Source organism: Pseudophryne corroboree, chromosome 2 (genome assembly GCF_028390025.1).
Source record: "Pseudophryne corroboree isolate aPseCor3 chromosome 2, aPseCor3.hap2, whole genome shotgun sequence".
NCBI classification, from domain to species: domain Eukaryota; kingdom Metazoa; phylum Chordata; class Amphibia; order Anura; family Myobatrachidae; genus Pseudophryne; species Pseudophryne corroboree.
The window spans coordinates 8,562,094-8,575,241 of NC_086445.1; the positions used below are offsets into that span (position 1 = coordinate 8,562,094).

A 13,148-nucleotide genomic window follows, 5' to 3' on the forward strand; every position below is an offset into this window, starting at 1 on the left:
CAATTGATTTTTCTTGTTTGCTTTTTGAAGTGCAGTTGTTTATTTTTCTATTTACTTGTTGGAGGCTTTTTAAAAAATGTTAAATCCTATCAGGTATGACATTTGTCTATTAGTTATGATGTGAATGAGTTTGCTATTTCAAATATGTTAAGTTTGTGTCATTTAAAAAAAAAAAAAACAGCCTTTTTGCAGCTACCTTGACTCCATGAGAGGCGTCTCCTTTGTGCCCACACTTACCTGTCCCTGGCTCCTGTGATCCATCCTTCCCTGCAGCGAGATGGCCTCTCCACTTCTTTCCTGGTAGAAGGAGGTTGATGCTGAGGGATCCCTTCAGTCTCCTTTCCGGTGAGTATCCCCCAAATCATCTCCCTGCTTCCTCTGTGTCCACGCTAGCTATTTGGTTGTAAGTGTGTACTAAGCCCAGTCCTCTTTATGTTTTTCATAGGAACACTGATTTGGACTTTTCTTTGATCCTTTCAACACAACCAAATCAACTTTCTTATCAAACAGAACAGAAGGTTGCAAAGTTTTAAACTTCTTAAAGGTTACCATGTAAAAGAATATTCTAGGAATTTTTAATGAGTTTATTAAAGTGATGAATTTAATTTGTTTTGTAAATGTCAATGAACTGTAAACAATATATACTTGTGTTTGCATTTTTATTCAAGTTTTTTTTAATAAACTTACATATTAAAAGTAATTTGTTCAAGGTTTTTTTTAATAAATAACAATATAATTAGTATAGTATACCTATATAAATATATAGGTATAGTGTATATCCCTCCATTTAACAGTGCACACACATAAGCATCCAGAAGCACAGAAACAAATCATGTAGGTAGGATGCCAAACAATCAAACAGAGTTATGTTTACCCTGAGAAACAAATGTAAAATGTACAACATTAAAATGAATGATAGTGCAAACCACAACGAGTATTACATATAGACATTGGTCCAATTTGAGAGGACAAGTAACAATTAACAATGTGATTCATCTGGTTTTTGTTGTTGTGTGTATGGTCCTGGTGTGGTTGCACTATCAGGAGGAGCAGGACTAGGAGATGTTGGCATTTGCGGATGAACATCACCAGAGTCCAATCCATGTAATTGTCCCTCTTGACCAAAACCTGGAAATGGTTGAGTTGATTCTTGAATGGCTGGATGGTGTTGTCCCTGACTCAAAGCAGCCAACATCTTCAACATGATGGTATTCATAGTTTGGAGTTGTGTAGCTATTAGAGATGTATTTGCTGCAGTTTGGCTATGGCTGGTCTGCGTGATTTGTAGGCTGTTTCCCTGGCACGAAGTGTTGTCCACAAGTTTGTTTAAGGCAACAATCATGGTACCTAGTTTGGACTCTATGCCCTGTAACACGGTAGAAGTGGAGGTTGTCACATCTCTTAGATAATCAGAGAAACGTCCCAGTGTTTCGTACATCTTTAGCAGACGGTGGTCTACGGTTACACGAAAGCTTTCTTGTCTGTTCTCCATTTGTCTCGCTATGTCATTCACACGTTCAGTAGTCCCTGTCGATAGGCCTGTCCGTACATCCTCCAACACTTGAAATTGACTTTCTAAAAAAATATATAGATTTAATACAAATGTTACTTAAATATTATTCAGTCATACTTGCGTATAGTTTACATTTTAGAAAAAAAAATTTGTAATACACTAGTTACACATTACTGTACCTATAGGAGATGATACTTGTGTCCTACCAGGCTCATCTAAAGGTTCTACATCTTCCTCAGGGGAAAAAGCTGCAGTAATTGCTGTGGCAGATTCAATCAGCTCCTCCAATGTGTTGGTGTGTACGTCAGATAATCGTGTACTCTCTTGTTCTGGTTCCTGAAATGGCTCATTTATTGGGCTTGAAGGAGAAGTGGAAATTAAATCTACAATTGAAGAAAAAGTAAAAAACATGAAACATGTTAGTTTACAGTAAATATGTGTTTTGAGCGAGTATATGAATACGCTTCAAATGTGGAGGTTCAATTTGCTGCTGACAATGGGGGTAATTATGAGTTGATCGCAGCAGCAAGTTTGTTAGCAATTGTGCAAAACCATGTGCACTGCAGGATAGACAGATATAACATGTGCAGAGAAAGTTAGATTTGGGTGGGTTATTTTGTTTCTGTGCAGGGTAAATACTGGCTGCTTTATTTTTACACTGCAATTTAGATTGCAGATTGAACACACCCCACCCAAATATAACTCTCCCTGCACATGTTAAATCTGCCTCACCTGCACTGCACATGGGTGGTCATTCCGAGTTGTTCGCTCGTTATTTTTTTCTCGCAACGGAGCGATTAGTCGCTAATGCGCATGCGCAATGTCCGCAGTGCGACTGCACCAAGTAAATTTGCTATGCAGTTAGGTATTTTACTCACGGCATTACGAGGTTTTTTCTTCGTTCTGGTGATCGTAATGTGATTGACAGGAAGTGGGTGTTTCTGGGCGGAAACTGGCCGTTTTATGGGAGTGTTTGAAAAAACGCTACCGTTTCTGGGAAAAACGCGGGAGTGGCTGGAGAAACGGGGGAGTGTCTGGGCGAACGCTGGGTGTGTTTGTGACGTCAAACCAGGAACGACAAGCACTGAACTGATCGCACTGGAAGAGTAAGTCTCGAGCTACTCAGAAACTGCACAGAGAAGTCTTTTCGCAATATTGCGAATCTTTCGTTCGCAATTTTGATAAGCTAAGATTCACTCCCAGTAGGCGGCGGCTTAGCGTGTGCAAAGCTGCTAAAAGCAGCTTGCGAGCGAACAACTCGGAATGAGGGCCATGGTTTTGCCAAACTGCTAAAAAATTTCCTGCTGCTGCTAAAAAATCCCAGAACTAACTGCAATAATGACAAGGGATGATCTAGACATTGTGGCAATTACAGAGTCATGGTACAATGAAAATCATGACTGGGACATAGCTATACCGGGATATACTTTATTTAGGAAGGACATAATTGGAAAAATCGGAGGAGGGGTAGCAATGTATGTAAAAAATTCCATAAATACTACATTAATACAAAGTATTGAAGAAAAAACTGAGGCCCTTTGGGTGACCATAGAAACAGGGGAAAAGTTGATTATTCGTATTGGCGTGATATACAGGCCACCAGGTCAGGAAGAGGAACTCGACAAGAACCTATTGCAGGACATAACTAAAATGGCATTAAAAGGAGAGGTAATAATCATGGGAGACTTTAATCTTCCTGATGTAAACTGGGAGGTGTCTGTTGCTAGTTCCACTAGAAGTAGGAACATTTTAAATTCCCTTCAGGGAGCATCCCTCCACCAATTGGTGAGGGAGCCCACTCGGAAAGACACAATATTAGACTTAATACTTACAAATGGAGACAGATTATCGGACGTAAAAGTGGGTGAAAACCTGGGATCCAGTGATCCTCAAGCAGTATGGTTCAGCATTAATACAGAGACTGACTCGTCCCATACAAAAACAAAGGTGTTGGATTTTAGGAAGGCTGATTTTGTAGGGATGGGAAAATGTGTAAGCGATTCTTTGGCAGAGTGGAGGAACTTGGAAGCAGTGCAGGAGAGGTGGGAAACATTAAAATGTGCAATATTGAAGGCAACAGACCTTTGGATGAAAACTGTCAGGAAAAACACAAGAAAAGGAAGCCAGTGTGGTTTGCAAAAGAAGTAGCAAATATTGTGAGAGCAAAAAAGATGGCTTTTAGGAAATATAAGCAGACACAAAATAATGAAGACAAAGAGATATATCTTGCTAGACAGAAGGAGACAAAGAAGGTAATCAGATGTGCAAAGGCACAAGCTGAGGAGAAAATGGCCCAGTCAGTGGGTAAAGGAGGCAAAACTTTTTTTAGGTATATAAGCGAAAGGAGAAAAACAAAAGGCGGAATTATAAAACTAAAGACGGACACTGGGAGTCTTGTTGAAGGAGACAATTTAATAGCAGATCATCTTAATGATTATTTTTGCTCAGTATTTACTACTGAAAGAGAGGGGAATGGGCCACAGTTAAGTTGCAGGGATATTCAGGAAAATGAAACAAGTAAATTTACAGAGGTGAAGGTCCTAACAGAACTCACAAAGCTGAAAGTGGACAAATCTATGGGGCCAGATGGGATACATCCAAGGATACTAAAAGAACTTAAAGAGGTGCTGGTAGCACCATTGATAGAATTATTCAACCAGTCATTAGCTACAGGAGTAATTCCAGAGGACTGGAAAAGAACAAACGTAGTCCCACTGCACAAAACTGGAAGCAAGGAAGAGGCAAACAACTACAGACCAGTGAGTCTTACATCAGTAGTAGGGAAATTGATGGAAACACTCTTAAAAGAAAGAGTTGTAGATTATCTCAAATCAGGCAATTTACTGGATCCCAAACAGCATGGATTCACTGGGGGGAGATCATGTCAAACAAATCTTAATGACTTTTTTGATTGTGTGACTAAAGTGATGGATAAAGGTGGAGCCATGGATATAGCTTATCTAGACTTTAGTAAGGCTTTTGACACTGTTCCACATCGCAGACTGCTAAATAAACTTGAAAGTTTGGGATTGGATATTAGGATTATTGAATGGATAAGATCTTGGTTGAAGGATAGAAAACAGAGAGTTGTGGTAAATGGAGTGCATTCACAGGAGGGAAATGTTACCAGTGGAGTACCCCAGGGATCTGTACTTGGACCAGTGCTTTTTAATATCTTTATTGGTGACATTGCAAATGGCATTAAAGGGAAAGTATGCCTTTTTGCAGATGACACAAAGGTATGCAACAGGGTAGACACACCAGGTGGGGTAAAACAAATGATTGAGGATCTAGGTAGACTAGAGGAATGGTCAAGAGTCTGGCAATTACAGTTTAATGCCAAAAAATGCAAAATCATGCACTTGGGTCTCAAAAATCCTAAAGCTAAATACAGTATTAATGGCACTATACTGAAAACTACTGAGGAGGAAAGGGATCTAGGAGTCACTATTTCAGGTGACATAAAGGATAAATATAGTATAATGGCACTATACTGGAAACTACTGAGGAGGAAAGGGATCTAGGAGTCACTATCTCAGGTGACATAAAGGATAAATATAGTATTAATGGCACTATACTGGAAACTACTGAGGAGGAAAGGGATCTAGGAGTCACTATTTCAGATGACTTAAAAGCAGGTAAGCAATGTAACAAGGCAATGAGGAAGCCTAGTCAGATGCTTGGCTGCATTGGGAGAGGAATCAGCAGCAGAAAGAAAGAAGTAATAATGCCACTGTATAGGTCATTGGTACGGCCTCATCTAGAATACTGCGTTCAATTCTGGAGGCCATATCTTCAAAAGGATATTAATACATTAGAAACTGTACAAAGGAGGGCAACTAAAATGGTGCATGGCCTACATCACAAAACATACCCAGAAAGACTAAGAAATCTCAATATGTATAGTTTGGAGCAGAGAAGGGAAAGGGGGGACATGATAGAAACTTTCAAATATATCAAGGGTTTTAACAAAGTCCAGGAGGGAAACATTCTCCAAATGAAGAGAAGCAATAGGACACGAGGACATGCACTGAGACTGGAGGGGGGGAGGTTCAGGGGAAATTTGCGGAAAAATTATTTCACAGAAAGGGTAGTGGACAAGTGGAATAGCCTCCCATCAGAGGTGGTAGAGGCTAAGACATTAGAGCAATTTAAACATGCATGGGATAGACATAAGGATATCCTTACAAAGAAATAAGGATCAAATAAGGTTAGAGATAAAAATAATGTAAAAAAAAAAAAGGGGGGGGCAGACTAGATGGGCCAAGTGGTTCTTATCTGCCGACAAATTCTATGTTTCTATCAACTTGGAATTAATCCCCATATACGTTGTTCTCAGTCACTCAAGTGTGCAACATAACTTGTGATGTTCCTTTACATTTTTCGAGGCAAGAGCAGCTGCATGTCATGCAGAGAAATATTAGAGATGATCTCAACCTACTTCTGGCAGAATGGTGTGTAATGTTACACAATGGTCATACACCTTCACACTTTTTTTTTAACCATGGTTGCCACGAAGCAGATTGGCACATGATTATTTCCTTAAAACATTGTGAAAATGGGGACCTCATCTTGCATTTTCGCATTAAATAGTATTGGTGGTTGCATCACAATTGCAGGATATGGTCCAAACTTGAAAATTCTTTTACCTTCCGCAGTGGGCTGTGGGTCCTGGGTTATCGTCAATATGGCAGCGGTGCTGCTTTCCAGAATATGTGAGGGTGTCAATTTTTCAGTAAATTTTTTATGAATTAATTTTCCTGGAGTCGGATCAGCTTGGACGTTTTTTACGGCTTTGTCATGTCTTCTTCTTACATCCTCACTCGTCAGTTGACTCATGGTCAATCTACCTGCTTAGTAAGAAAGTTTACTTAGAATAATTTTCAAAACAGTTTATTTAGTTTCCAAAATTACTACAAACTTAAGTCGTACTCAATTATTTAACTAATAGATTTATTGTCTTTTTGGAAGATGTTCCAGCTGCTGATGCCATTTTTTCAGCAAGATTTCTTAAAAGCTGTGAATCTCCTAATTTTGGAAATTAGGGCATTACAGGTGTACAAATTTTTTTTAAAGAAAATGAATACAATGTAGACCACTTTATTGCTGATATGAATATTGCTTGATATTATCTGGTAATTGTGTAATTACCTTGGCCTGTTGAAGACTTTGAAGCTGTGGCTTGTCTACTCCCGCTACCAGATACCTGAACTTGTCTTGGTCGATGTGTTTCACTGGGATCTGTATTAAAGGGAGTGTTATGCATAAATATTAATCTCCTTAATACAAAGGCAAGTCTGAAGTATTGAATATTTTTTTTTCAATTTAAAAAAAAAAACAAATTCTACCTAGACAAAAAAGGTGCATGGATTAATGACAGATAAACCAAAATCTACGTTATTTGCTAAACAGATTGTAAATTTTTTACAAGACATAATCAAATGAAAGTAAAAAAAAATAATATTCTTGAGGTGCATATCTTGTGTCACATTTAGTTATTACTGTTTTATTTGGGTGAATTGGTGGTGAATACATGGTACTCTTATTTATTGAAAGTGAGGTGAAGTTTACTTTTTGTAAGCTTTCTGAACAATTTTTTTTTATTTAACCCTTCAAAATAGTCTGAAATATTTTAATCCATAAGAAAAATTATATACAGGAGCAGCACTTTTAAACACAGCTTGTAATGTGTTTTGGGTTACTTGAGTTTATTATAAATGGACTTTTAAAATACCTTCTTCAGTGTGTATTCTGCTGACCATTGATGCCATCCTGGCTTGTTTAGGGTGATGGGATTTTGCCCTTTTTTCAACTTCTGCAGTGCGTATTTTTTTACTTGGTCTTCCTTCTTGACTCTCCGTACAAGTTCTTTCTTGAATTCCACCTTTAGAACATACTACATTAGTAAAAAACAAAACTTTAAATTTGTATACAATTTTTAATTCGAATACTTACTTTGTGCCTGACTTGAGACTGAAGGCCGAGTGTCTGTGAGCAGTACCACTTGTTGATGGACCTTGATGTCTTTCCATTGATTCTCTTATATCTGTATATTTTTGATAATAATGTCAAAAAAATTGGTTAAATGAAAGACAATAAAAATGGGGGTGGGTGGTGAGTAGGTTAGAATGATTACCTGTGCTTGTAGCAGGCCTGGAAATGCTGCTATCTATGCTTGCTGGCAAGCCTTGAACCATAGCTGGATTCATTCTCTGAATTATTTTTTCTTCCCAGGGCAGCCAAGTTATGTCCAATGCCGGTCCTCCAGCTGCACCTTTTTTATAATTATGTTCTTTGGCCATTTTTTTCTTGGTGCATCTCCTGCAATCACTGTATCTTTTTTTACATACATCTACTTCCCTGACTACACCAGAAACTGCAGTAACATTATCTGCAATTTTCCGCCATATTTTCATCTTTTCACTCGGATGAGTTTTAGCAGAGCGATGACCTAAAAGCTTGTCATAAAATTTGTCAACACCATCGATTAATGCATCATTCTCTGCATTGTTAAATCTGGCAGATCGGATAGCCTATTTGTTTTTAGATTTGGAGTGAGCAGGAACCTCAGCCTCAGAGGTGTCAGTATCCTCATTATTTCCCTGTAAAAAAAAAATTACAAAAGTTACAACAACAAAAAAATGGATGGTGGGGTGGGTGCATGTGTGTGGAGGGATGGTGGGGTGGGTGCATGTGTGTGGAGGGATGGGTGCATGTGTGTGGAGGGATGGTGGGGTGTGTGCATGTGTGTGGAAGGATGGTGGGGTGGGTGCATGTGTGTGGGTGGATGGTGGGGTGGGTGCATGTGTGTGGAGGGATGGTGGGTGGGTGCATGTGTGTGGAGGGATGGTGGGATGGGTGCATGTGTGAGGAGGGATGGTGGGGTGGGTGCAGGTGTGTGGAGGGATGGTGGGGTGTGTGCATGTGTGTGGAAGGATGGTGGGGTGGGTGCATGTGTGTGGAGGGATGGTGGGGTGGGTGCATGTGTGTGGAGGGATGGGTGCATGTGTGTGGAGGGATGGTGGGGTGGGTGCATGTGTGTGGAGGGATGGTGGGATGGGTGCATGTGTGTGGAGGGATGGTGGGGTGGGTGCATGTGTGTGGAGGGATAGTGGGATGGGTGCATGTGTGTGGAGGGATGGTGGGGTGGGTGCATGTGTGTGGAGGGATGGTGGGGTGGGTGCATGTGTGTGGAGGGATGGTGGGGTGTGTGCATGTGTGTGGAGGGATGGTGGGGTGGGTGCATGTGTGTGGAGGGATGGTGGGGTGGGTGCATGTGTGTGGAGGGATGGTGGGGTGGATGCATGTGTGTGGAGGGATGGTGGGGTGGGTGCATGTGTGTGGAGGGATGGTGGGGTGGGTGCATGTGTGTGGAGGGATGGTGGGGTGGGTGCATGTGTGTGGAGGGATGGTGGGGTGGGTGCATGTGTGTGGAGGGATGGTGGGGTGGGTGCATGTGTGTGGAGGGATGGTGGGGTGGGTGCATGTGTGTGGAGGGATGGTGGGGTGGGTGCATGTGTGTGGAGGGATGGTGGGGTGGGTGCATGTGTGTGGAGGGATGGTGGGGTGGGTGCATGTGTGTGGAGGGATGGTGGGGTGGGTGCATGTGTGTGGAGGGATGGTGGGATGGGTGCATGTGTGTGGAGGGATGGTGGGGTGGGTGCATGTGTGTGGAGGGATGGTGGGGTGGGTGCATGTGTGTGGAGGGATGGTGGGTGGGTGCATGTGTGTGGAGGGATGGTGGGATGGGTGCATGTGTGAGGAGGGATGGTGGGGTGGGTGCATGTGTGTGGAGGGATGGTGGGGTGGGTGCATGTGTGTGGAGGGATGGTGGGGTGGGTGCATGTGTGTGGAGGGATGGTGGGGTGGGTGCATGTGTGTGGAGGGATGGTGGGATGGGTGCATGTGTGTGGAGGGATGGTGGGGTGGGTGCATGTGTGTGGAGGGATGGTGGGATGGGTGCATGTGTGTGGAGGGATGGTGGGATGGGTGCATGTGTGTGGAGGGATGGTGGGATGGGTGCATGTGTGTGGAGGGATGGTGGGGTGGGTGCATGTGTGTGGAGGGATAGTGGGGTGGGTGCATGTGTGTGGAGGGATGGTGGGGTGGGTGCATGTGTGTGGAGGGATAGTGGGGTGGGTGCATGTGTGTGGAGGGATGGTGGGGTGGGTGCATGTGTGTGGAGGGATAGTGGGGTGGGTGCATGTGTGTGGAGGGATGGTGGGGTGGGTGCATGTGTGTGGAGGGATAGTGGGGTGGGTGCATGTGTGTGGAGGGATGGTGGGTGGGTGCATGTGTGTGGAGGGATGGTGGGGTGGGTGCATGTGTGTGGGTGGATGGTGGGGTGGGTGCATGTGTGTGGGTGGATGGTGGGGTGGGTGCATGTGTGTGGGTGGATGGTGGGGTGGGTGCATGTGTGTGGAGGGATGGTGGGGTGGGTGCATGTGTGTGGAGGGATGGTGGGGTGGGTGCATGTGTGTGGAGGGATGGTGGGGTGGGTGGGTGCATGTGTGAGGAGGGATGGTGGGGTGGGTGCATGTGTGTGGAGGGATGGTGGGGTGGGTGCATGTGTGTGGAGGGATGGTGGGATGGGTGCATGTGTGTGGAGGGATGGTGGGATGGGTGCATGTGTGAGGAGGGATGGTGGGGTGGGTGCATGTGTGTGGAGGGATGGTGGGATGGGTGCATGTGTGAGGAGGGATAGTGGGGTGGGTGCATGTGTGTGGAGGGATGGTGGGTGGGTGCATGTGTGTGGAGGGATGGTGGGGTGGGTGCATGTGTGTGGAGGGATGGTGGGGTGGGTGCATGTGTGTGGAGGGATGGTGGGGTGGGTGCATGTGTGTGGAGGGATGGTGGGGATGGGTGCATGTGTGTGGAGGGATGGTGGGGTGGGTGCATGTGTGTGGAGGGATGGTGGGGTGGGTGCATGTGTGTGGAGGGATGGTGGGGTGGATGCATGTGTGTGGAGAGATGGTGGGGTGGGTGGGTGCATGTGTGAGGAGGGATGGTGGGGTGGGTGCATGTGTGTGGAGGGATGGTGGGGTGGGTGCATGTGTGTGGAGGGATGGTGGGGTGGATGCATGTGTGTGGAGGGATGGTGGGATGGGTGCATGTGTGTGGAGGGATGGTGGGGTGGGTGCATGTGTGTGGAGGGATGGTGGGGTGGGTGCATGTGTGTGGAGGGATGGTGGGATGGGTGCATGTGTGTGGAGGGATGGTGGGATGGGTGCATGTGTGTGGAGGGATGGTGGGGTGGGTGCATGTGTGTGGAGGGATGGTGGGGTGGGTGCATGTGTGTGGAGGGATGGTGGGGTGGGTGCATGTGTGTGGAGGGATGGTGGGGTGGGTGCATGTGTGTGGAGGGATGGTGGGGTGGGTGCATGTGTGTGGAGGGATGGTGGGGTGGGTGCATGTGTGTGGAGAGATGGTGGGGTGGGTGGGTGCATGTGTGTGGAGGGATGGTGGGGATGGGTGCATGTGTGTGGAGGGATGGTGGGGTGGGTGCATGTGTGTGGAGGGATGGTGGGGTGGGTGCATGTGTGTGGAGGGATGGTGGGGTGGGTGCATGTGTGTGGGGGGATGGTGGGGTGGGTGCATGTGTGTGGAGGGATGGTGGGGTGGGTGCATGTGTGTGGAGGGATGGTGGGGTGGGTGCATGTGTGTGGAGGGATGGTGGGGTGGGTGCATGTGTGTGGAGGGATGGTGGGGTGGGTGCATGTGTGTGGAGGGATGGTGGGGTGGATGCATGTGTGTGGAGGGATGGTGGGGTGGGTGGGTGCATGTGTGTGGAGGGATGGTGGGGTGGGTGCATGTGTGTGGAGGGATGGTGGGGTGGGTGGGTGCATGTGTGTGGAGGGATGGTGGGGTGGGTGCATGTGTGTGGAGGGATGGTGGGATGGGTGCATGTGTGTGGAGGGATGGTGGGGTGGGTGGGTGCATGTGTGTGGAGGGATGGTGGGGTGGGTGGGTGCATGTGTGTGGAGGGATGGTGGGGTGGGTGCATGTGTGTGGAGGGATGGTGGGGTGGGTGCATGTGTGTGGAGGGATGGTGGGGTGGGTGCATGTGTGTGGAGGGATGGTGGGGTGGGTGCATGTGTGTGGAGGGATGGTGGGGTGGGTGCATGTGTGTGGAGGGATGGTGGGATGGGTGCATGTGTGTGGAGGGATGGTGGGGTGGGTGCATGTGTGTGGAGGGATGGTGGGGTGGGTGCATGTGTGTGGAGGGATGGTGGGGTGTGTGCATGTGTGTGGAGGGATGGTGGGGTGGGTGCATGTGTGTGGAGGGGTGGGTGCATGTGTGTGGAGGGGATGGTGGGGTGGGTGCATGTGTGTGGAGGGATGGTGGGGTGGGTGCATGTGTGTGGAGGGATGGTGGGGTGGGTGCATGTGTGTGGAGGGATGGTGGGGTGGGTGCATGTGTGTGGAGGGATGGTGGGGTGGGTGCATGTGTGTGGAGGGATGGGTGCATGTGTGTGGAGGGATGGTGGGGTGGGTGCATGTGTGTGGAGGGATGGTGGGGTGGGTGCATGTGTGTGGAGGGATGGTGGGGTGGGTGCATGTGTGAGGAGGGATGGTGGGGTGGGTGCATGTGTGTGGAGGGATGGTGGGGTGTGTGCATGTGTGTGGAGGGATGGTGGGGTGGGGTGGGTGCATGTGTGTGGAGGGATGGTGGGGTGGGTGCATGTGTGTGGAGGGATGGTGGGGTGGGTGCATGTGTGTGGAGGGATGGTGGGGTGGGTGCATGTGTGTGGAGGGATGGTGGGGTGGGTGCATGTGTGTGGAGGGATGGGTGCATGTGTGGGGAGGAAGCATGCGGTGTCAGCCAGTGACGGGACAGGGCAGGTGGGGGGGGTGGATGGATATGGTGGAGGAGTTTGTAAAGCACTGTTTCTTTTTTAAATACCTGTGTCTGTTGATGATGTATAGACCCTGAACTCTGTCTTGGCTCAGGCTGCAGCTCCTCATCACTATCATGATTTGAAGACACTGGAGAAGGGATTGGCCTCTGTCTCTTCTCACGAGACATTCTTCTAAACGCTGTTTTTAACAAACAGAAGTAAACATGCAGCAGAACATTAAACATGATAGAACATGCAGCAGAACATTAAACATGATAGAACATGCAGCAGAACATTAAACATGATAGAACATGCAGCAGAACATTAAACATGATAGAACATGCAGCAGAACATTAAACATGATAGAACATGCAGCAGAACATTAAACATGATAGAACATGCAGCAGAACATTAAACATGATAGAACATGCAGCAGAACATTAAACGTGATAGAACATGCAGCAGAACATTAAACGTGATAGAACATGCAGCAGAACATTAAACATGATAGAACATGCAGCAGAACATTAAACATGATAGAACATGCAGCAGAACATTAAACGTGATAGAACATGCAGCAGAACATTAAACGTGATAGAACATGCAGCAGAACATTAAACGTGATAGAACATGCAGCAGAACATTAAACGTGATAGAACATGCAGCAGAACATTAAACGTGATAGAACATGCAGCAGAACATTAAACGTGATAGAACATGCAGCAGAACATTAAACGTGATAGAACATGCAGCAGAACATTAAACGTGATAGAACATGCAGCAGAACATTAAACGTG

The 13,148-nt window shown here is 46.0% G+C and overlaps 1 protein-coding gene across 1 annotated transcript; it reads right to left on the minus strand.

Annotated features, from left to right (window-relative positions):
* Positions 1 to 709: 709 nt before the first annotated feature.
* On the minus strand, positions 710 to 12,545 carry LOC135050443 (uncharacterized). The gene is made up of 8 exons (XM_063956932.1): positions 12,417 to 12,545; positions 7,650 to 8,115; positions 7,469 to 7,559; positions 7,248 to 7,397; positions 6,665 to 6,754; positions 6,163 to 6,363; positions 1,693 to 1,896; positions 710 to 1,575 (listed from the first exon to the last, which is right to left on the minus strand). The coding sequence occupies exons 4-8, from the start codon at positions 7,282 to 7,284 to the stop codon at positions 980 to 982; spliced, it is 1,128 nt and encodes a 375-aa protein (XP_063813002.1). The 5' UTR covers positions 7,285 to 7,397; positions 7,469 to 7,559; positions 7,650 to 8,115; positions 12,417 to 12,545; the 3' UTR covers positions 710 to 979.
* Between the last annotated feature and the right edge of the window lie 603 nt (positions 12,546 to 13,148).